A 25,499-nucleotide genomic window follows, 5' to 3' on the forward strand; every position below is an offset into this window, starting at 1 on the left:
AAGTGTACTGGGGATGCTCAGACGTGAGTCCCAGGCACTCCACACCACTGGAAGCAAGCTAGCCGGGCTGATGAGAGGTGTTACCTCGAAACCGGTCCGGTCCTCGGATGCTTGTTTCCGTTCTGGGAAGGACATGGCTTTTGTAGTTCGGACTGGACTGTTCCCATGGGGCACAGGGTCAGCGCTGATTTGCATATCGCCATTGTCTAACCCAGGGTGGTGTGGAGTGGAAAAACGATGGATTTGGGCCCAGATCTTTTGACTGGGGTGAATGTGTGACATTGATCCACATTCTGTCCATCATTGTTGTTTTTGCAGTAACCGCTCTAAGTGTACTGGGGATGCTCAGACATGAGTCCCAGGCACTCCACACCACTGGAAGCAAGCTAGCCGGGCTGATGAGAGGTGTTACCTCGAAACCGGTCCGGTCCTCGGATGCTTGTTTCCGTTCTGGGAAGGACATGGCTTTTGTAGTTCGGACTGGACTGTTCCCATGGGGCACAGGGTCAGCGCTGATTTGCATATCGCCATTGTCTAACCCAGGGTGGTGTGGAGTGGAAAAACGATGGATTTGGGCCCAGATCTTTTGACTGGGGTGAATGTGTGACATTGATCCACATTCTGTCCATCATTGTTGTTTTTGCAGTAACCGCTCTAAGTGTACTGGGGATGCTCAGACGTAAGTCCCAGGCACTCCACACCACTGGAAGCAAGCTAGCCGGGCTGATGAGAGGTGTTACCTCGAAACCGGTCCGGTCCTCGGATGCTTGTTTCCGTTCTGGGAAGGACATGGCTTTTGTAGTTCGGACTGGACTGTTCCCATGGGGCACAGGGTCAGCGCTGATTTGCATATCGCCATTGTCTAACCCAGGGTGGTGTGGAGTGGAAAAACGATGGATTTGGGCCCAGATCTTTTGACTGGGGTGAATGTGTGACATTGATCCACATTCTGTCCATCATTGTTGTTTTTGCAGTAACCGCTCTAAGTGTACTGGGGATGCTCAGACGTGAGTCCCAGGCACTCCACACCACTGGAAGCAAGCTAGCCGGGCTGATGAGAGGTGTTACCTCGAAACCGGTCCGGTCCTCGGATGCTTGTTTCCGTTCTGGGAAGGACATGGCTTTTGTAGTTCGGACTGGACTGTTCCCATGGGGCACAGGGTCAGCGCTGATTTGCATATCGCCATTGTCTAACCCAGGGTGGTGTGGAGTGGAAAAACGATGGATTTGGGCCCAGATCTTTTGACTGGGGTGAATGTGTGACATTGATCCACATTCTGTCCATCATTGTTGTTTTTTGCGGGAATAAAAGATACGCCTCACATCCTAAATTTTTGAAAGGTTCAATCATCTGGCGCAACCTCCGTCTCCTTTCCACGGTGACATGACAGAAGTCGGGTCGTGCAAAAAAGGTTATTCCCTTGAATGTACAACGATCCTGTGGTTTAGCCCTGTCCATAATCTCCTGCCTGGCCAAGAAGTTCCCAATGAACACCAATATGGCTCTAGGTTTATCTCTCTGCGAGGCACCATATGTTCTCTTTTGCAATAACGGGAACCTATGTGCTCTCTGCACCTCCACTTCCCAGTTCCATTTCTCCATCTCAGGAAATGCCCCCTTGAAAAATGTGACTACGAAGGACCTAGGATCTTGCTCCTCCGAACCCTCTGGGATTCCCAAAAGCCTAACGTTATTGCGTCTCTGTCTATTTTCATTGTCCTCGAGCTTCCAGTACATGTCCTCCGTCGCTTTCGATTGAGCCTCCCTGAACTCCTGCCATCTAGTCACCTCATCCTCCAGTTTGCCGGTTCTTTCCTCCACCTCGGTAACCCTACCTGCCATCTCAGCATATAGCTTGTTCATCTTGCTGAGGGAGCTCTGGATTTTCTTGTTCACCTGTTTAGATCTTTTACTCTCTGCCCTTGCTTCTACCTGCATCTGCTTCAGAGTAGAGTATAGTAGTTTCATAGTGGGACTATCATTGTGCTGGTTTCTCTGCTGAGCACTTGACCCCCCCTGAGCCAGGTCGTCTTCCTGGTATAAACTTGATGTTGCTGAATAATCCCATAATAGCTTTTTTGCCGCTTCAGGTTGCTTTGGACTAACAGGCTCCTGCCGTTTATAGCGATGACGACTTCTCTGCTGTTGCTGCTGTTGTTCCTTATTTTGCATTTTAGAAACCTGTTGTGCAGATTCTTCTGACCCTATATCTGAAGTCTCCAGATCTGAATCTTTATCTACTTCCTCGGAGGTTCCGTCAGCGCTGCTATTGGACTCGCTCCCCGATATAGCCCCCTCTGAGTTACCAGAGGCACCTGTTTCATCATTCCCTGTAAAAAACAGTCATCATTCGGGGACCCTGGGGCCTGCCGCACCACCTCCGTGTTTACTTGTGCTTTCTGGGTTACCGAGTCCCCCTGAGCTCTACCTTCATCTGCCATTGCTTTGGCTGCGAGAGGATTCCTCAGGACAACATTCACAACCTTCATAACATCAGTCACCTTGGTGCAGTTAGTGCAGTTAGTCCCGTTAGCGCCGCCGAGATCCCCTGCCTCCCCTTCTGTCTCATTTCCTGCTAATTGTTCCACTCGAGCAGGTGAAAGCAAATGCGGAGGGTCTGTTATGCTCACCGCAGCCGCGGCGCAGCTTACCTCCCCGAGCTCAGCGGCATCCAACACACTCGTAACTGCACCTATGTCCTCCGCAGCCCCAGCATCTTCTGCGGCACAGTTTTCCTCTCCTACGGGATATGCTTCCACCTCCAGCTCCTGGTAGTCTCACTCTGGGTTCAGCGCATCCGTGTTCCGCATTCTCTGCGCGCGCACCTCCGTAGAGGAGAGTGACCCTGCAGCAACTCCTTGCTGCTCCTTATCACCGCCGCCATGGACCACGAGGTTGGATGCATCTCCGGATCCGACTCCGGTGCCTGCTGTAAAGACTTCTTGCAAGGTAGGTTGCCTCATAGTCGCAGCCTTTTGTGTCTTACTTTCAGTGGTTTTCGGAGTCACTTTAGTCAGTTTTTCTCTCACTGCTGCTGCCGCTTTTCTTTCCGCCCTCATCTCCGCTTTTGATTCAGCATTCCTCTCCTTGTCTTTTCCTTTCTCCTTCTCCTTTAATTTTTTGGCTTCCAGCGTTGACTCTGTGGCAGCGCCGCCCAACTTAGCTGTTTGCATTCTTGTCACAGCGTAGGTATCCGGTAGTGTGTTAGCACCATCCTCGCATTCGGTATCCCTCAGATTATCTTTAGGTTTTGCTCGTGGCAGCATCCTGAAGCCCCCGGTCACATTCAGTGCTGACGGACGCGACACGCTGCCTTTCAGGTCGGCCCAGACCTTACTGAGAATTCTCTTGTGTAGTATTGCCAGCACTCTACGTAGGGCGTTCTTTATCCAGTCTTCATTCAGCATTTTTCCCCACTAGACAGCCATTCTTCACAACCAGCGGGAGAGGGTGGTGGGAGCGACTTACTCCTGCGACTGGTCCGCGGCCATCTTGCCACGTTTGCATTTCTTACTGTCTAGGAAGATATTTACATTGTGCTTTACCCTGTCCTAGAAGTATTTTACTGAACCAGGGGGTCCTTGTTACCTTAAATATCATCCCCTGACATGTCCTGCAAACCCTCTGGTATCGTCAACGCGTTTCTCCACCCTGGAAGCTCCACTTTGTGTGTTGAGGTATCTCAGCTCTTCTGTGAAAACGTACCATGCCATTTCTTTTCCCAATTCTCTACAATCTGAGAGGGAACTTTCTATTTAAGTGGCTCCTGATCATGAGGCTCCCCTTGGCACATTTCTCATTACCATTTCATCTCTTCTGGCCATGAACAAAACCATATTAAGCCAGACATTGCTGTGTCATATATCAGCATCTCATTATGACCCATGCCCTGCCTCCATCTTGTAAGACATTGAGCCTGACATCTATAGTAAGAATTGTGATTTGATTAACACCACATGCTTTTCTGATGTGTCCCTTATGTGTGTAAAAATGGTATCCATACTCCACTGATTAAGAAACCTGACCTTGACCCCACAGGCCTTAGTAAATTTGTGCCTTGACCTTACTCCAAGCCCTCTCAGAATCATGCAAAAGTGTGTTTCTTAAAGGATTTCCACCCCACTGGACTGCTTGAAGCTCCCTGACTGCTGCCATGCAGGATTCTGTGCTGCCAGGCATACCTTGGAGTCAGGTCTGATCCTAAAATGGTGGGCTCTGAGCGGATAAGGGAGCGACTGCTGGTCTGCCTCTTTTGTATCTGTTCACAGTATCCAATACTGTCTATCATTCCACCACAAATGGTTGTCTTGCAGCTGAAGGACCTGATGGCACAGTCTTGATTTTGTTTAGATCATTCCAAGAGATCTTACCCTCCATTTCGTACATCCGAGAGAGTAGCACTATACAGCGTTCCACAGATCTCCAGCCAGTCAAGCATCTGCCTGCTTGATATTCAGTAGTAGATGACCAATGACTCTCTTAAGTTGAATAGTGATAAAACAGCAATCGTATTAGCTAGAGGAGACAGTTCATGTTGGACCTCTGTGTTCAATCCTCTTGTGTTCAATCCTCTGGACCCCAGGGACCACTGCCAGCCCTTAAAAAATGAAACTGAGAAGTTTAATTTTTCTTTTTTAAATGTATCCCGTTTTCCTTTAAGGAAAACAGGCTGCATTTTTTTTTAAACTGCTTTATTTAAAAAGCAGTCCCAGACATGGTGGTCTGCTGTCCCCAGCAGGCCACCATACCTGGGAGTGCTAGTCATTCCCAATGCGGTAGCAAATTGTGCTTGCCTCATCAATATTGATGAGGCATGCAATTCACAACCCCATTGGGAATCGCCAACAGTGTCTGTGACAATGTTGTACATTGCATTTTGTGAGTCGCAAATTGCGAGCCGCAAAGCGGCGCAATTTGTGAGTCACAAAATGTAAGGGTCGTACATCTGGCACTAGGTGTGTGAGAGGGAACTTTCCTTTTATGCTCTGTCCAAAAGATCTGGTCTGCAGGATTTCTGCAACTGAAAATGTTGAATACAATTCTTCAACGGCTCTAAGATATGTCAGTCAAGCTTACAATTCAACAATGAAAATATGAACAATAACATTGAAAAGTACTCCAAGATTAAATTTGGAATAAATGTGCGAGAACAGGTCTCTTAAACCAGGAACTCTTATTTGAACCATTTTTTTAATAAAAGTATTGTTAGAGTGAAAAGTTATCAACATGACTTGCAATGCTGCTTGAAAAGTAAATAATTGTTTTTCATATGTAGCACCTTCTGATCTCGTGCATAATTCCAATGTGCTTAACCATTCCCCATCTTTTGTTCTTCTCTCTCCATTTGTTTTAACCCTCTTCTAGATATACCTTCTGTAGCCACGTATTCTGGCCTTCCTCTTCATGTCTTTTACACTTTGATCTGGATCCTGGATCTCTAATCCTCATTCTTCCTATCCTATGCATTCATTATCCTTCTGATTTCCTCTCATCCTCATACTTGCCGTATATAGTTTGCAAATATCTTCTCAATTGCCGTCCTTTCAAATATCTCTTTTCCACTCCTCTCTCTCCCAATTGAGCCACCTCTCTCCTGCTCTTCCTCCACCTTCTCTCGTGTTCCTTTGCCCATGCCTGCCTCTCGCACAGGCCTCCCTAATTCCTTTTTGTTTTCTAAATTCACATTTTCTCATTTGGATACCAATTCTGTTCCATAGGAGTCTTCCTATCTGCCAGATATCAGCATGCTGCCGGCTGCTGCAACAGTGAAGCAGGAGATGTTCCTCATGACAGTTTGGATGTCCAGCTGTGGGCATGTGGCCAGTGCTGGGCTGTCTGGTGGGCGCGTCCAGGAGACAGCCATATCTGCTGCCAACATCTACCATGCTCTGCTGACCTGGCTGATCTCACTGGTGAGTTTCGCCATCTAATTACATGTTATGTATTTGTTCCTGGAAACATTCCCAAGTGCATACATAAAGGAGCATACCTTTGTACACTGTTTCTTCTCAAGGGAAAGCAAAGAAATGTCATTGTCCTCTAATACATTACATCAAAATAGCTTGTCTCTAATCAAGTAATCCTCCACTTTACAAACTGCACCTCTCCCCTTTTAAGACCCAACTCATCATGTTCCTCAGATATGCATGACATAGTACTGTTACCATATACACTTCCACTGTATGAGAGAGATGATTCTTTTGAGGATCACTTGAGCTGATATGGTTCTCCCCTCTTGTGCTATAAAAAAAGAGCTCACTTTGTACACACAAATGGCTACTCACTCAGTTGCTGTTCGTTTCACCAAGTCCTTTCTCCACTCTGTGAAGGTTGGACCACCTTCTGCCTTCCAGGCAATTGCATGAATGTCTTTCAACAACTTTATAACATGTTTCCTAAAACAGTTATTTGGATGTGTGCCAAGGTAAGAGCGTTGGGGCCCTGCGAGGGTGGGGGGGGGGATTTTGAGAGACGATCACAAGGGAAACTTAAATAAATAAGTTTCCCTTGTGGTCGTCTCTCGAAATTCCCACTAGCCTGCCCCACCGTCTCACTGCTCTTACCTGCAGCAGCCTTGTTTGGACAAGACAAAATGTTAATCATCTCAGATTGGAGCCCCACTCTGACCTGCCTACCACATCTCTAGGCCAACAACCTTGGAAGTGACCCAACTTCTGCCCCCAGGTATGGAATTTAGTGTTCTGCTTCAATGAGGATTTATTGTTAACAGCCCAGGTGAACAAATTACCTGCCACCTGCTTTCTTCTTCTTAAATTACTGCACAAAGTTCTTCCTTACATTACTGTCAACTTTATTGATCCGCCTTGACTTCTACAGTACCTTATTTCTGGGGGATCACTGCATCCCTAATGCAGCAGCTTGTCTCACCCTTAATCTTCCTATCTATGTCTCTTCTTCAGTAGCGCTGAAATCCAAACAATGGTTTCTGGTGAACACATGATCATTTTCAAATCTCTTTGCATCGTGTTTCAAGGGCACCACTAATTTGGGTCTATCAATCAATCAATCAATAAAACTTTATTTCAGTTTTTGTTCAAAACCATAGAAGTACATATACAATAATACTCACAATTCATAATACTTTTGTTAAAACACATTTCTTAATAAAGTGCAAAAGGTGCAAGGATGTAGTTTCTTCATTACATAAAGACCAGGTAATTGGAAAAATGTATTACATAAGGGCCACTACAAGTCCATACATTTTCTATATTTAACAGTTAATTTTAAAAATTCAATTACTTGGAGAATACTATCATTGTGCAAAAGTTGTAAATACATCAAGGCCGGTCTGATCTGGGTAAAATTAAGCTTTCTTAACCCCTTCGCTGCTAGGCCTTTTCCCTCCTGTGCTAAGCCTTTTTTTGGCGTCCTTTTCTTCCAACATCATGTGGATTCTAAAGGTGCCCAGGGTTTGTGGATTCCCTTGTAGTGGTCTCAGAAATTAAGCAAAATACAGTAAAATGTTTGTTTTTTTCAGAAAATTGGGAAAAACGGGCTGCAAATGAAAGCCTCTGGGTTTTTCCTGCAAATGTTATCAAAAAAGGGTTTGTGGGGCTGAAATCTCCATTTTCTCAGCTTTTAGGGAATGACGGTCTTTTGTCAGAAAACCAACATTTTTCACACAGTTTTGGCATTTTTCTGGGACATAGCCTATTTTTACTATTGTTAGAGCTTTCAACCTCCTTCCAGTTAATGGTAGAAATGAGTTTGAAAGCAATAATGGATCCTGGAAAGCTATACATTTTCGAAAAGTAGACAACATTCTGAATTCAGAAAGGGGTCATTTGTCTAAATCCATGAAGGTTTCTTTATAGAAACTAACAGTTAGATATTGGAATAATTGAAAATTAGTTGAAAAAAACAGCCTTTTGTCTCAACGTTTTCCCCTGTAACTTCTTGTAATTTTGACAGCTGTTTGAAAGCAATATACTGTTACATCCGTTTGACCTTCCTGGTTGTGGAGATATATGGGACTTGTAGTTTCACCTAGAACCCAACGAACCCAGAGCCAAAAACTGAGCAGCAACTTGCAATGGTATTTTATTATTTACTGGGTATAGAGCACTTCTTCTTGGAAAATGTATACATGGAAAAATCGGTATGAAAGACACCTATGTATTTCTGAATTGGGTACAAATTATAGAGTTTAGAAACAGTATATATTTGCACATTTTCAGAACTGGGAATACTCATACTAGCATGAGAATTATTGGTCATTTTTCAAAAAGATTTTTTTTTTACACAATGTCTTTCATTGGGAAGGGAAAAATGCATGAAAACTCAATAGGTAATAACAGTTGATTTACAAATCTGAATTACCCTAAGTCTCCCGATAAAAACGGTACCTCACTTGTGTGGGTCGGCCTTGTGCCTGCGACAGGAAACGGCGCAAAATGCAACGTGGTCACACCTCAATTTTGTAGTTAAAAATTGACCCTTTTATGGCAAAGTGCCTAGCTGTGGTTTTTGCACCCCAGCTCTGCCGGCACCTAGGGAACCCCAGCAAACCTATACATTTTTAAAAACTAGACACCCAGGGGGAATTCAGGATGGGGTGACTCGACTGCCTCCCACCAGGTTCTGTTACCCAGAATCCCTTGCAAACCTAAAAAATTGGGGAAACAAACGCATTTTCCTCACATTTCTGTGGTGGAAAGTTCTGGAATCTGCGCGGATCAACAGATTTCCACCCACCCCGCGTTCCCCAAAGTCTTATGAGAAAAATGGTACCTCACTTGCCTGGGTCTGCCTAGTGCCTGCGACAGGAAACGGCGCAAAACGCAACGTGGTCGCACCTCAATTTCGCAGTCAATACTGGTCTTTTTTTGGCAAAGTGCATATCTGTAGTTTTTTTTACCCTAGCTCTGCCGGCACCTAGGGAAACCTAGCAAACCTATACATTTTTGAAAACTAGACAACCAGGGGAATTTAAGATGGGGTGACTCGACTGCCTTCCACCAGGTTCTGTTACCCAGAATCCCTTGGAAACCTAAAATATTGGGGGAAAATACGCATTTTCCTCACATTTCTGTGGTGGAAAGTTATGGAATCTGCGTGGATCAACACATTTCTACCCACCCCTTGTTCCCCCAGGTCTCCCGAAAAAATTGGTACCTCACTTGCCTGGGTCTGCCTAGAGCCTGCGACAGGAAACAGCGCAAGACGCAACGTGTTCGTACCGAAATTTCGCAGTGAAAACGGGCCTTTTTTGGCAAAGTGCCTACCTTTCGTTTTTGAACCCTAGCTCTGCCGGCACCTAGGGAAACCTAGCAAACCTATACATTTTTGAAAACTAGACACGCAGGGGAATTCAGGATGGGGTGGCTCAACTGCCTCCCACCAGGTTCTGTTACCCAGAATCCCTTGCAAAGCTAAACAATTGACAAACAAAATGCATTTTCCTCACATTTCTGTGGTGGAAAGTTCTGGAATCTGCGTGGATCAACAAATTCCACCCACCTCGTGTTCCCCCAGGTCTCCCGAAAAAATTGGTACCTCACTTGCCTGGGTCTGCCTAGTGCCTGTGACAGGAAACAGCGCAAAACGCAACATGTTCGCACCGCAATTTCGCAGTGAAAACGGGCCCTTTTTTGGCAAAGTGCCTACCTTTCGTTTTTGAACCCTAGCTCTGCCGGCACCTAGGGAAACCTAGCAAACCTATACATTTTTGAAAACTAGACACGCAGGGGAATTTAGGATGGGGTGGCTCAACTGCCTCCCACCAGGTTCTGTTACCCAGAATCCCTTGCAAACCTAAAAAATTGACCAAAAAAAACCGCATTTTCCTCACATTTCTGTGGTGGAAAGTTCTGGAATCTGCGTGGATCAACAAATTTCCACCCACCTCGTGTTCCAGAACTTTTCAACACAGAAATGTGAGGAACATTTGGTTTTTTTTGGACACATTTTTAGGTTTGCAAGGGATTCTGGGTAACAGAACCTGTTGAGAGCCAGTCAAGTCACCCCATTCTGGATTTTCCTGTGTGTCTAGTTTTCAAAAATGTACAGGTTTGCTAGGTTTCCCTATGTGGCGGCTGCGCTAGGGCCCAAAATCTACAGGTAGGCATATTGCTAAAAACAAATCCGTGCCTAGTCTGCTTTCTGCTGCCCTGGGGGAAAGATTTCGGGGCTAGGGTTGCCCCGATATGCCCCCAAGGGGGGCAGAAACATTGTGGCTATATTTTTTGGGGGGTGGGGGCATTGGTATGCCCATTCTGGGCAGCCCCCACACCCACACATAAAAAAGCCAGCGTAATCGTTGGGGTCAAGTGGGCTTTTTGCCCCCCCGGGGGGGCAGATTCAGGGCTACTGCCTCCATCCTCCCTCCAGGGGGGGCAGAAAGACTGTCATTGTTGCGGGTGGGGGGTGGGGGCATTGGCATGCCAGTTTTGGGCAGCCCCCAACCTAAGAAAAATGTGCTCAAAAATCCTGTGTGTCTGGTGGGTTTTTTGCCCCCCCCCTTGGATTGGGGCTACAGCCCCATCTGTCCCCGGGAGGGGCAGGAAGGCTGTAATTTTAGGCGGGGGAGGGGGTGGGGCATGGGCATGCCAGTTTTGGGCAGCCCCACCCTATTTCAAATTTGCCCCCCAAAAAAATCCCTGGCGTCTAGTGGGCTTTTTGCCCCCCGGCAGGGCAGATTAGGGGGTAATGCCCCCATCTGCCCCCAGGGGGGTCAGAAAGTCCACTAGACGCCAGGGAGTTTTTTTAGGCAAATTTTGATTAGGGTGGGGTCTGCCCAAGACGGGCATGCCAATGCCCCCACCCTAATAAAAATTTGCCTAAAAAAATCCCTGGTGTCTAGTGGGCTTTTTGCCCCCCCAGCGGGGGGCAGATTGGAGGCTACTGTCCCATCCGTCCCCGGGGGGGGCAGGAAGGCTGTTATTTTTGTGGGGGATGGGGTGGGGGCATAGGCATGCCCATTTTGGGCAGCCATCCAAATTCAAATTTGCCCGCAAAAAAATCCCTGGCGTCTAGTGGGCATTTTGCCCCCTCCCCCCCCGGCGGGGCAAATTGAGGGGTAATGCCCCCATCTGCCCCCAGGGGGTCAGAATGTCCACTAGACGCCAGGGAGTTTTTTGGGCAAATTTTTATTAGGGTGGAGTCTGCCCAAAACGGGCATGCCAATGCCCCCAACGTAATAAACATTTGCCAAAAAAAATCCCTGGTGTCTAGTGGGCTTTTTGCCCCCCTGGGGGGCAGATTGGGGGCTACTGCCCCATCTGCCCCCCAGGGGGGGCAGGAAGGCTGTAATTGTTGCGGGGAGGGGGTTGGGGCATGGGCATGCCCGTTTTGGGCAGCCACACACTATTTCATATTTGCCCCCTCAAAAATCCCTGGTGTCTAGTGGGCTTTTTGCCCCCCCCCTGGCGAAGCAGATGCCCCCAACTGCCCCCCAGGGGGGGCAGAAAGTCCACTAGACGCCAGGGAGTTTTTGAGGCAAATTTTAATTAGGGTGGGGGCTGCCCAAAACGGGCATGATAATGCCCCCACCCTAATTAACATTTGCCCAAAAAATCCCTGGCCTTTTTGCCCCCCCCCCCCCTGTGGGCAGATTGGGTGCTAATGCCCCCATCTGTCCTCTCGGGGGGCAAAAAGGCTGTAATTTTTGTGGGGGAGGGGTAGGGGCATTGGCATGCCCATTTTGGCCAGCCGCCACCCTAATTCAGATTTGCCCCAAAATATCCCTGGCGTCTAGTCGGCTTTTTGCCCCTCCGAGGGTGCAGATTGGGGGCTACTGCCTCCATCTGCCCCCCGGGGGGCAGAAAGGCTGTAATGGTGGCGGGGGTGGGGGCATTGGCGTGCCCGTTTCGGGCATCCCCCACCCTAAAAAAAGCACGCACAAAAAAATCCCTGGTACATAGTGGGCTTTCTGCCCCCCGGGGGCAGATTGGGGGCTACTGCCCCCATCTGTCCCCCAGGGGGGGGCAGAAAGTCTGTAATGGTGGCGGGGGTTGGGGGCATTGGCTTGCCCGTTTCGGGCAGCCCCCACCCTAAAAAAAAGTGCACACAAAAAAATCCCTGGTGCATAGTGGGCTTTCTGCCCCCCCCCCGGGGGGGGGGGCAAATTGGGGGCTACTGCCCCATCTGACCCCCAGGGGGGGGGGCAGAAAGTCTGTAATTAATGGTGTCGGGGCATTGGCGTGCCCGTTTCGGGCAGCCCCCACCCTAAAAAACAAGTGCACACAAAAAAATCCTTCGTGCATAGTGGGCTTTCTGCCCCCCGGGGGGGCAAATTGGGGGCTACTGCCCCATCTGACCCCAGAGGGGGCGGAAAGTCTGTAATTAATGGTGGCGGGTGGGGGCATTGGCGTGCCCGTTTCGGGCAGCCCCCACCCTAAAAAACAAGTGCACACAAAAAAATCCCTGGTGCATAGTGGGCTTTCTGCTCCCCCGGGGGGGAGGCAGAAAGTCTGTAATGGTGGTGGGGGGGTGGGGGCATTGGCGTGGCCATTCTGGGAAGCCCCCACCCTAAAAAAAGTGTGCCCAAAAAAATTCCCTGGTGTATAGGGGGGGGCAGAAAGGCTGTAATGGTGCCGGGGGGGGGGGGGCATTGGCGCGCCCATTTCGGGCAGCCCCCACCCTAAAAAAAGTGTGCCCCAAAAATTCCCAGGTGTATAGTGGGCTTTCTGCCCCCCCGGGGGGACATATTGGGGGGCTACTGCCCCCTCTGCCCCCCAGAGGGGGCAGAAAGACTGAATATGATACATTTATTTATGGGTGGAGTGAAGGCCCTTGCCCAAGGGGCCGCTCCCCCTCCCTGGTGTCTAGTGGGTGGATCCCTGCTTGGGGATCGCCCTCCTTGGGCGATCCCCAAGCAGGGATCCACTCGGGAGGGGTACCATTGGAAAGGGGAGATTCTCCCCTTTCCAATGATACCTCTCCCGTCGTTCTGCGTGCTCAGGGGGCTGAGATAGCCCACTGAGCATGTAGAAAGTGAAACTGTTTCGGTTTGTGTTCAATAACGACAGCGCGACATGCGCGCTGATCGTCATTGAACACAAACCAGGGAGGGGGCCTCGGGAGCTGGGGAAGCTCTTCCCCAGCTCCCAAGGTCACAGGGGTGAAAAGGAAATCCCTCTGCTGTCTGCAGCAGAGGGATTTCGTGCCCCTGGCCTCATGACGGAATGGTTCCGTCATCAGCACAGGAGCACCGATGCTCATGACGGAACCATTCCGTCATGAGCATGGAAGGGGTTAAAAGAGTCACCAGATAGCGCTTGCGGGGGTATTCATAAAACCTACATAAAAATATAAAATGCAGCATATCCTGCGGAGACTTTCCGTCGCAGCCGCAGGGAGGTTTAGTCTTATTAAAATTAGCAGTTTTTGGCCTGACAAGCAGATGGTGAAAAAGATTCAACCTGAACCTGGTTAATAAAAACTTTTCTTGAGAGGTCAGGGAGCCTAATGAATATGGCTCGGTAGTTACACACGTTTTCAACATAACATATTTTCTGACACTCGGCTTCTGGAGCTCCACTCCTTCCCTCTGGGTCTTCCTATCCATGAGGAAGGCCCGTTTAATTACCTCCAGGTCCCCCTTGACAATCTGACAATTTGGGTCTATTTACAATGACAATTCTGTCACTGTTGTGCAACCTGTTCTCTTTGATCTTCAGAGGGCCGTCTTCTTGAATCAAACATCCGGGCTGCTAACCCCAGCTGTTTCCTTCATGGCTGCCATCACCTGAAACTCCACACCAGACTAGCCGCCAGCTCTCATCAAACTCCTACCCTTTTGTAAAGCAATATAAACTTGGCTCTTTCCAGAGTCCACTCATAGTGCCAAAGTTTTCTCTTCTTTCAGGATTACAGCAGCAGTGTCATCTTTTAGATAATCATGCACTCTTTAAATACATCACATCAAATTCAGAAATATTGCAATTTTGATCTTTACCTGACTTTGTTGTGACTACATACAGCTTTAGCTGTCTGGGAGACTTCATGTCACCACACACCACATGCTACTCTTTACACACATGAACATATAGAAAGAGGCTGAGGGTCAATCCTCTTTAGCAATTGCTTGGTTTGGTGGAACACCCTTCAAGCACTCGCTTGCTGATTGTCCATCACATTGTAGAAGCAGCCTATGACAGATGACAAATGTTTGTGTATTTTAAAAATAGCCTCTGATTACCGAAATTACTCATGTGGACGTCTGAGAGCACCCCCACTCTCTCACCAAGGGGATGGTAAATGCTTACAGTTGTTCAGAAGGTGGCATCCCTTTGAAGCAACGATCAATCAGCCCTCTTCTCCTACCTCCTTCCCAATGAGGTGCAAAATTATGTTAAATAATGTATAAAGTGTGCGTATACCCATACGTGTCTTGTAACTAAGGTTCTTTTAGACACTGACATAAGGGAAAGGTAGAACATATTTCTGCTACTTAAAATTGGCCCTCTGTTTTTGCTGCCTAATTTCAGTTGTCAATTATTTGTCTCATTGCTTGCAGTATTTGTCCCTAAAATCCAAACCTGATTGGTTGCTTGGGCTGTTGACAGGCTGTAACTGAACATAGTTCTTGAGTATCTTAGAGAATCCGTGCACACTCTAAGGTGGGCTACGATGGGCTTATCAATAAAAATGGTGGCACCCAGCCAATCACTGCACTCGGAACACAATTGTCCTGTGATCATTGGTTGTCAGTCCTCCGATTATTGAAAGAACAATTAAGCATTGCCAAAGTCCACCTTCTGCTGTTTGACATGCTCTTTACCTGGGGAGCTTCAAGGGCTAGAGATGGCTATGTCCTCTAGCTCTCTGCTGTAAATCTGGCTCCAACAGTCAAGGGAAAAGTAGACTGGGACGTGATTTGAATCCACACCCCTTCAGAGAGGGAGTAAACCTCTGGTGGGCAGAGCACTGCATGCACATCGGGCTGTGTCCGCCACCCATGATCCATGTTCTGGTAAACCGATGCCTGTCAGTAAGCCTGTCACAGAGAAAGAGGCGCAGAGCAGGCCCATTTTGAGTGAGCGGGAGAGAACCCCTGTGCTGTGTAACACACTTAGCATAGCCACACTTCCATTTGTTATGCCTTTTCTAAACTGCATAAAGATAAGTTGCCACTTTCCAGAATAAAGTGCCTACTTTACCTGCATATGCGGGAACAGTCTGTTGGCAGAAGTTCAGAGGGAGAATGTAAAATCTCCACACTGTGGTAACTTGAGGTTTGGATCCCATTAAGGACACAAGTTGAACATAATGACTGATAGATCTTGGAGCGTAATTTTGACTCCATATATATGTGCACTTAGTACTATATACTTGTGTGTCCTAATGTTATAAATGCAAAAGTGTTGCACCTGAACTTAGTACTGAATTGCATTCACTGCAAACTTCGGAATCATATAGACTGTGCATTTTAACATTTTTTAAATTATATATACTACTTGGAGACTTGATAAAAAACCATCCTCACACTATTAAAATGTATTTACTTTGGAAACGAGAATGGTGTATGTGAACATATGCACTTTCAGTGGACTGCTCCCTTCCTTGCACAGTTTCTCCTGGTAGCTGCTGCCCCCCAGCTCCCTGCTGCTGATCTTCTGGCCCTCGGATCAGTGGTTTGAGGCCCCCCTCCTCCCGCAGGCACCCACCAGTGCCCTAATCCCTGGTGGCCTAGTGGTAGAATGTCACTACGCTACTCCCCTCTGTCTCTCTTTTTCTCGTCTTTTTTATGACTTTGTCTACTTTTTTTCTGCCTGGTGGTAGAGTACCTCTGCTCTGCTGCTGGACTGACCTGTGTCTCTTTTTTTCTCTTCTTTTTTCTGACTTTCTCTCCGCTTTTTTCTGCTTTTTACTGCTTTGCTGCCGCATCCCTGGTGGTAGAGTATCTCTTCTTTGCTGCTGGACTACCCTCTTTCTCTCTTCTTTCTGCTTTTTTCTGACATTTTCTGACTTTTCTTTCTGTCCCTTTCACCGTTTTGGCACTTTTTCCTCTTTTCTGTCTGCCTCCCTCCCTCCAATCCCACTGTTACTGGCGTGCCAAAGGATAGCCTATCTGTGCTCGTCCGCACCTGGACCGCGCCCAGCGCCACAGACCCTAGTCCTTGGACCTTCCGCCGATACAAAGCCAGCACCCTCCTCGCCCTCCACTACGGCCGCCAAGCCGCCTGCCACCTAGCGTCACCAAAGGACACCCAAGGACCCTTCTCCTGCTAAAACTGTAGCTGTACCCTGTCCCTTCTGTGCACTCTAACTCCTCCCACCGCATAACCTACCAACAGTGTATCCGACTAACTCAGCTGCATCCTTCTCTATGTGTGCTTCCTCCACAAACGCACCATAGAAATCTGGGACCTCCTCGTATCAGTCTCTCCCGACATCACCTTCCTCACGGACACCTGGACAAACCCCAGCTTTGACCCAGACATCGCCACCGCCATCCCTGATGGCTGCAAAATCACCCGCAAGGACTGAGCCAACTGACCAGGAGGAGCCATCGCCATCTTCCACAAAAACACCCTCCACCAGACCAACCACTTTGACGAACCATTGACAACAATGGATCACCTCCACTTCAAGAGCCAGACAAACCCCAACACCACTCTCCTCATCACCCTTATCTACAGACCACTGGGCCCCCGCCCGCCCTTCACCAAAGCCATCATCGACTTCATCGCCCCCCAGGCTCTCTCATCCACCAATTACATCCTACTCACCTGGACAACCCCAATGACCAGAGCACGGCATCACTCCCAGAGAACCTCACCAACATAGGACTCAGGCAGCTAGTCACCACTCCAACCCATGCACCGTCCTCTCCGCCAGGGGAAACATCACTTACAACCCCACCACCAAAATCCTTTGGACCGACCACCACTGTGTACACTTCGCCTTCCCCAAACAACAGTACATCAATGCCCTCACCGCCCCCCCCCCCCAGCCGCAGCTGGAACAAGGTCACTGAAGAACACCTCAGTGTCTCCCACAGCACTACCACACCGCCGACAGGCTGTCAACACCAATACCACAGCATGCAACCTCCAAGGATGAATCTCCAACTGCTCCAACACACGGTCTCCCCTCAAGACGTCACCCAGCAAGCAACACTCTCGCCTTCCACATGTCCAGACGCACCCGCAGACGACTAGAAAAGAGATGGAGGAACAACAAAACCCTGGAAACCCACAGAACCTACAAAGCCGAAATCACCGCACACCACCTCCTCCTCAAAATCACTAAGAAAACGGCCCTCCAGGACAGCATAAATGCCAACTTACACAACAGTAAAGAACTCTTTGTCATCGTCAAGGAGTTTGCCCGGCTCAACTGCAAGATCACGGACGTCCTACCCTCTTCAAGACCTCTAGTGCAAATTCAGTGCCTTCTTCCACCACAAGATCAGGCAGATCTACGACAGCTACGACATCCAAGCCCAACATCACCACACCCCAATATATCCTGCTCAACTGGACCCCGCTCACCACAGACAACACTATCAAAACCATGAGCATCCACACCGGAGCCTCCTTGGACCCATGCCCGCACCACATCTTCCATAGAGCAAACATCACCCCAAACTCCGCCACACCATCAACTGCTCCATCGAGACACCACCTTCCCAGACGATTTGAAACATGCTGAGGTCAACCTTCTGCTAAAGAAACAATCCGCCGACCCAACAGACCTCAAGAACTTCAGGCCGATCTCCCTGCTTCCCTTCCCAGCCACGGTCATTGAGAAGGCCATCAACGCCCAACTCTACAAGTTCCTCTAAGCAAACCACGTTCTGGACATCTCCCAATCCGGTTTCAGAAGCAACCACTACACCTAGACTGCACTTCTCACCATCACCAACGACTTCCGCTCCCTCCTGGACCGGGGCGAAACCTCAACCTTCATCCTTCTGGACCTCTCGGCCACCTTTGACACCGTCTCCCATCACATCCTAATCACGAGGCTCCACAACACCGGCATCCGTGACAAGGCCCTGGACTAGATGCTCTCCTTCCTCACTAATTTTAACGTCTACATGGCGACTCTTGCGCCCATCGTCAGGAAATACAGACTCAACATCGTCTCCTACGCCAACGACACCAATTAACTCACAACTGCCAGAAACAACTTTCACAGCGGGATGATGGCCGTTGCCACCTAGATGAAAAACAGTTGCCTCAAACTCAACTCGGACAAGGCAGGCGTTCTCATCCTCAGCATTGAACGACTCCTGGTGGCCCTACGCATTGGGGACCCTGACCACCCCCACAGACCATGCACGAAACCTCTGCATCATACTGGACTTCTCTCTCACCTGCTTCGAAAGACATTTAGACGGATCCCCACAGAATCCAGAAAAATGGTCACTCACTCACCAGCAGCAGACTCGACTACGGCAATGCATTGTGTGCCGGTGTCACCCAGAAACTCCTCAGGAAACTACAGAACATTCAAAGTACTGCAGCCAGACTGGTCCTCGACATCCCCAACCACACCAAACACCTCAGAGAACTCAACTAGCTCCCAGTCAACAAAATATGTTTAAGCTCCTCACACATGCCTACAAAGCCCTACATGATGCAGGACCAGCATACCTGAACCACTGCCTCTCATTCCACGTACCCACCAGACACCTTAGCTCTGTCAACCGGCCCTTTCCACCGCCCCTCGGATCCACAAGGCTAGAACCGGAGGAAGATCCTTCTCCTACTCCCCTCCAAGACCTGGAACGGCCTGCCTCACCACCTCAGATAATCCCCTTCGCTGACCCAATTCAGGAAGGATCTCAAGACCTGGCTCTTCGACTGAACCCCAGCACTCAGACAATGGTTGGCCCAGCGCTGGATCACTCTTTACTGAAATCTTAGCAGCAAAGAGAAAATAACTGTGGCATAACAAGGGTTTGTGAGACAAACATGGAAGGTCCAAACATAAAATAGTATAACCAAGGTTAGCGCACTAGTTATTCATAGTCCTTCACCTCACAGAAGGTATTATGACATCATTCAGCTCTGTGTAAATAGTAATGCCTCAGAGAGCATTTATTTTTTCTTTGAACAAAATGAGGAGGTTGTCATCTTTTCTAGTGTCCAGGAATCACCAAAGGAAGAACATCGCCCTTGAAAATTCTCAGCAGTAACTGAGCACTTCGATTGTTCTGCAGATCAGAAAAACACACCATACTATAAGGTAGAAGTCAAAGTGGGATAATTTTCACCATTGTGTCTTTTATTGTATCCAAGCTTCTGTCTCAATAGTGGGGAAGATTTTTCATTGTTTAAAATACTAGAGGCACAATAGTGACCTATTATAGCTAATCTACAAAACAGCAAGAAACAATAGGTTTGAGATAGTAATTTTTAAAAGTTGATGACCATGACAAATCTGTCTCTTTCATATTGTCCTCTAGGCACCACTACGAGACAAAATCCTTAGACAGCATAACCCCCTTGTGGAATGGGCACCAAACAACAATGTAGCTATTCCTCATGACCATTTACTCATCTGGCCAATGTAGATGAGGTGGCCGGAAGGTAACAGCTTTTCACATTTGGAGGATGTAAATGGCAATTTGTGCATAAACTTTGAACAGCACACAACTTAGCACAATCTGAAAAGGAAGGACACAAAACAGAAGTTTGCATAGTCACTGGTTGATATAGTCATGATTCTTCTTGAGATATATCATTTTAAACCCTGTGGAGAAAATACTTATTTACATTCAAGACTTTAACATCTGAGACTCTTCCGAATAAAAGCAGACAGAATCATTGCAAGCAGACACAGCAAGATTTCTAACTTTGCTGCTAGCCCTTTTATATAGTCCCAGGGGGGGGGATTCTCATTGACCCTGGTTTGACTTGTTCCTGTCATGGCCACTAGGCCCAGCAACACAAGTAGGGTAGCATTTATACCATGACAATTGTGGAAATGCTGGATGATAGGAATATTGTGGATGTTTATGGTTTTCAAAACTTTACGTCACAGAATGCAAGGAAAATGTGTGATTTTAGTCAAAGTTTGAGGTTGGCAGAGCATTGTCATTACAAAAACGCCATGGGATCCACATGAGGCACACCACCCTGGACTCCCCAGGGTATCTAGTTTTCAGAAATAACTGGGTTTGGGAGGTTCCCCTGGAATTCCGCTGAGACCAGACCCAAACAGCAGAACCAAAATCTCTATGTTGCGTTTTGGGGCCTTTTGCTTCGGGAGCGCTCGGCCCAGCCACACAAGTGGGATAGCATTTTTATCACAACAACTAGGGAAACACTGGGCGGTAAGAATTTTATGAATTCCAGTGGTTTCCAGATGTTTACGTCACAGAGATGGAAGGAAAATGTGTGATTTTAGGCAAAGCTTGAGGTTTCCACGGCACTGTGTTGAAGAAAATGTTGTAGGAGCCACTAGGGGCACCCCATCCTGGTACTGCCCCTGGCGTTTAGTTTTCAAAATTGCCTGGGTTCAATCGATGTCTCCAAGTGGCCCGAATTCAAAAAGTGCAGGCATTCAGCATAGAAGAAGGACAATATTGGGACTAGGGCCAGTAGTACGATGCACAAAATAGCGCCTCGCAAATTGCGAGTCTTTTGTGACTCGCAATTTGCGAGGAGCTATTTTGCATGTACAACAGTGTGTTTAACACTGTTTGCGACTCCCAATGGGGTCGCAAATTGCGAGGCTCATGAATATTAATGAGCCTCTCGCAATTGGGAATGATAGGCCTTCCCAGGGATGGTGGCCTGCTGGGCTCAGCAGACCACCTTGTCTGGGATTGCTTTTAAATGAAGCAGCTTTTTTTTTTAAATGCAGCCCGTTTTCCTTAAAGGAAAATGGGAAGCATACAAAAAAAAAATGAAACGTTTTCGGGTAATTTTTTTAAGGCAGACAGTTGTCCCAGGGACCACTGCCTCCCCTTAAAAAATATTTTTGGAGCCAGTCACAAAGGGGAAAGGGTCCCCTGGTGAACCCGTTCCCATTTTCGACTTCGTTACCACCCTCTTGAAGAGGGCAGTAATTTGCGGGTGTTTTCGCTATTAGGAAGGGAACGCCCCAACCTAAAAGCTAGACACAACAGACTAATTTGCGAGTCGCAAATTATTTGCGACTCGCAAAGTAGTGTAAGTACATGACCAGACTAAAATTGTATGTGCAAACGGGTCGTAAACTCGTTTGCGCATGCAATTTTACTTCGTACATCTGGCCCTAGGTCACTAGTATCCAGAGGAAAAATAGGCTGAACAAAAAAAGAACAGCAGTATTTAACACAGACATCATTTGTGTCCTCATGCCAGAACGAGTGAATTGGTGTTTCTGCTCACCTGGGGGTAGGCAGAGGGAGTTTACCCAAATTCTGTCCCCGGGGGACAGAAAGGCCACTAAACACCAGGTTTAAAATAGACCCAAACAATTAAAACGTGGGCACCTTGGCCCTAGTCCAGAATGGGCACAACAGATTTTCTAACCCCCTGGGGCTGATTGGTCCCTTGTTTATATGGCACATAAAAAAAATCTTTTGGTGTCTAGTGGGCTTTCTGCCAGCTACAAGGGTGGCAGATGAGGAGTAAATTCACCAAATTTGCACCTGGCAGGTGTTGGTCTTTTTGAGCAGGGGTTCAACCTGATACCTCGGTGTAATAAGATGATCTGTAGCCGAGTAGTATGGATTGATGATGGTTTATTGAAGGATAATTAGGTTGAATAGCTGCCCACACCCCCTATAACAATCAAATAAGACTCCATGGTGTCTAGTGGGCTTTCTGCACCCACCGGGGGAAGATTTGAGGTAGAGTCATCCAATCTGCCCACCCTCGTGGGGGGGGGGGGTTGTTGGAGGATTGTGGGGGTAATTTTGGCCATGGTGGCTCAGCTGGATGTCCGGACAACTATCTCCACCCCTCATAACCATAAAAAACTCCCTGTAGGTAAATACCTCCTATCTGCCCCCAGGGGAAGTAGAAAGGCTTCCATTGCCTTGAGGGGGCGGGACTGCCCACTCAAAAATACTCCCTGGTGTCTAGTGGGCAGATTCCTGCTTGGGGATCGCCCTCTTGTGGTGACCCCTAATTTGGGATGAACTAGGGAAAGATATAATTGAAAAGTGAAGAAATAACCTATTGCCAATGATACCTCTCCCATCTAAATTGGGGCTTGGGAGGCTGAGATATGCCCCAGGTCATCAATGTAAGTGAAAGCAAATGAGCTAATTGGCTAATTTTCCTTTCACTTTCTAAGTATTGACGTCAGTGTTTTCATGCAAGCTGATTGTCATTACAAAGAAAATAAAAAAGCCTTGGGCTGCTACAGAAGCTCTTCCCCAGCAACCTGAGCTGAAAATGGAAAAGAAAAATCTCTCTGTATCCCTCTGGTGGGAGCACCAGAGGGATTTCCTACTTCTAGTGCCAGGATGTGCTGGACACTTCCGTAATAACACCTGAGAGGTAGTGCTGAGGATGTGTCCAGCACAGCCTTAGCAACCAAGAGGTTGAGGCAGATAGGTTTCAGTGCCCCATATTTTTCTTTACCAACAGATTATCCCTTTACTAGGACATGACCTGCCAAATGTGCCAACTGTTGTGCATTATTTGCACTGTAAGTGTTTCTCACAGAAAAAGGAGCAACCAAAAAATTCACCACTTGCACTGGAGGAGTCTAAATGGGCTCAATCTGTTGTTACACACACAGCAAACCCAGACTGACCATGCATACTCATAACTTGCTCTTTTGGACAGAGCCCAAGAATCCCTGTTGACTGGCACAGACTTTTGTGAAAGCCCTGGGACATTTTATGAGCCGCTGAAGCTCTGGGTGCCATAAGCCAGAGATGCCCCTGTAAGACAAGAGCATATGGGTTTCCTAAAGGATCACACAGGATTCGAGAAAATAACTTAAGAGGTCTGTGGTAGTCTACTGAGAACTCCAGACTTTGAGGATGCCAAACTTGTACCACCCAGAACAGACCTACTATGACCTGGGTCGCTTTCTCCCTCCTGAGCTGAAGTCAAGTCCTGAGGATCATTGCAAAGAGTGAGGAAAAGCACGTTTGAGATGTAACCTCAATTGAAGGTAGCATCCACTGCCTCTTGATCCGTTCTTTAATTGAAGAAACGAGGAAACTTGCAGTTCAGTCGAGAAGCCAACTGGTCTACCTGAAGGGAGCCCGACTGAAGGGAGCCCCAGTGTAAACTGAATTGAAGGAACACAGACCTGTGAAGTGACTTGTTGCTTCTGTCATGCAGAAATCTTGAACCCCAATCTGCCAATGAGGTTGCTACACCTGCAAAGTATTCTGCATGAACCGTAATGGTCCTGTCCAGACAGAAGCACTGAAAATACCTGGCAAAATTGCCAAACCTTTGGAGCATGTGGCCCTAACTTGTTTCCATGACACATCACTGAGATGTTTTCCATTCAGAGCAGAATTCAACAATCCACCTTTCCCTGAACCAAACGTTTTACAGCAAAGGACCCGCCGAGCAGATCAAAGTAGTTAATATGCTGCAGAGCCTCTTCACTTGACCTCTTTCCTCCTGCTACTAGCATATTGGATAACCACCAATCCAACTCTTGGCTTGCATCTTCCAATAGGGGAAATAAAGCTGAATAGGAAAGGCTTTTCTCAAATGTAGAGCTCTCCAACAATGACGAGCCATATAAGGAAGTGCTAGGAAAATGGCCTGTATGGATGACAGTAATGGCCAACTTCCACAGAGAAGACCTGTCCTCTGGCAAAACCACTCGCATCTCCTTCTTTTAATCATTATTTTGAGTCTGGGAAGGAGAGGCAGGAACTGAATTATCTGTAATACAGCCAAGAACGATTTTTGCTGATTTGTTACAAGACCCATGCTTGCAACAGTGACGCAATCTGACCTGTCTGAACCTGTAACCTCTCCTTGTTCTGAAACATCATCAACATGTTGTCCAGATACCCAATTATCCAAATATCACAGGACCTCAAGAGAGCCACTACCCGCTTCGGGAAATGTCATCATGTTGCAGACAAGAGGCCGAATAATAGAGCCTAAAATTGAAACATTCCCTGATGCTAATGAAACAATAGAAAGATTTGTGACAGGGATGTTTCGGCAATGATAGATAAGCTTCCTTCAAATCCTTCATCCTTCAAATCTATCTTTACCATCCAATCCGTTTGCTAAAGAGAATGCACCCCATCCATCTCAAAGTGTCTGTACAAAACAAAACTGTTCACTGGATCACTTGACAGAAACACTTGCCTCCTTCTTTTGCCTGATTTAAACTGCTCAGAAAACCCTGGCGAATCCGGGAAACACTGTCTATTGCCCTTCCCTCAACAGACTCCTGAATCTTCGCTGATTCCAGAGACGTCTCTAGTTTTGAAAAAAACATTGGGCGAGGCACAGCTAGTCGTACAGGTGGGGAATTAAAATCTAGAGTATAATACTGTGCTGTTTGTAATACCAGGGGTCTGACGTTACATGATGCCATTGATATAGAAACAGGGCAAGTCCACCACCCAATTTTGTCGGGGAAAAGAAATATTTAAATGTTGATGAATCGCCATTGTTCGAGTGGGTATGTCTTCTGGTTCTGTGGCCACTTTCTAACACTGCTCCCCCCCCCTTTACCTGCCACTGGGGGTGGAAGGGAAAAATCTTCCACCACTGGACGAGGCTCCATGACTCTGCTGGAAGCATAAAAAGATGGCTTTCATAATTAGCTCCGAAGATGTTGAAAGCCGGGTTAGTGAGCCCTACCTCTGATCGCTTTGCTAAAAACAAGTAGAAGTAACACATTTTTAAACTCTTCTGAGTCTTCTCCATAGAAGTAAAAGTTTCCACATAGGTTGTAACTTCTTTAAAACATTTCTCTAAAAAGAGATAACCATCTGCGGCTGCTCTCACCTCCTTGTCCACCGTCTCAGCAAATTTAGGATCACTGAACATCAACAAATACTTTCTGCCGAAAGAAAGGCCTTCACATTCCTCGTAATGCAAATAGATCTTAGAACTCTAAAAGCAGATAGAGTCATGGGCTTATTGGCAGGAGCTGCTTCTTTGTTAACTCCATTATCTGAGTAAAGGGTTCACCATATCTAGGAGCTTATCCTGTCAAATCTCGAAGGCCTTGTCAATTCATTTTTTGGGTGTTTTCCCTTTTTATATAAGGCCACCATAGTAGGTTCAATGTTCGGAGTTGCCGACAGATTGTTAGGAAGGATAGGCCTCCGGCATTCGGACCTTTGCTTATTATTATTCATTTTCTCCATTGGATACCTTATCCATCTTGCTGTAAACTCAGAAATATGTGAAGATGGAATCCATTTGTCTGACGAAGGGGGAATAATGATGCTAGGATCACAGTACGGTAGTCCGAGAGAATCTAAAATCTGCTCTTCAAAATCTCCAGCAGTGAGAGATTACTCTTATTAAAGTCCCCATCAGATGACTCCTCATGAGCAGGTGTAATTGATGGCATTCTCTGATTTGGACTTATTGACAGCTGCACTAGCCGTTTGTCTGCATAAAAATGGACCTCCCCAAAA

General features: G+C 47.4%; 1 protein-coding gene across 2 annotated transcripts in view; it reads left to right on the plus strand.

Moving 5' to 3' along the window:
- DNAAF8 (dynein axonemal assembly factor 8) overlaps positions 1–25,499 on the plus strand; it is a 1,081,381-nt gene that overhangs the window by 296,777 nt on the left and 759,105 nt on the right. For both annotated transcript variants that reach the window (XM_078663036.1, XM_078663037.1), the window contains one exon: positions 5,719–5,913. In XM_078663036.1, coding sequence (XP_078519162.1) covers positions 5,719–5,913 — 195 coding nt within the window. The remainder of the gene's footprint in view (positions 1–5,718; positions 5,914–25,499) is intronic.

This window comes from Lissotriton helveticus, chromosome 10 (assembly GCF_964261635.1).
Source record: "Lissotriton helveticus chromosome 10, aLisHel1.1, whole genome shotgun sequence".
Lineage (NCBI taxonomy): Eukaryota > Metazoa > Chordata > Amphibia > Caudata > Salamandridae > Lissotriton > Lissotriton helveticus.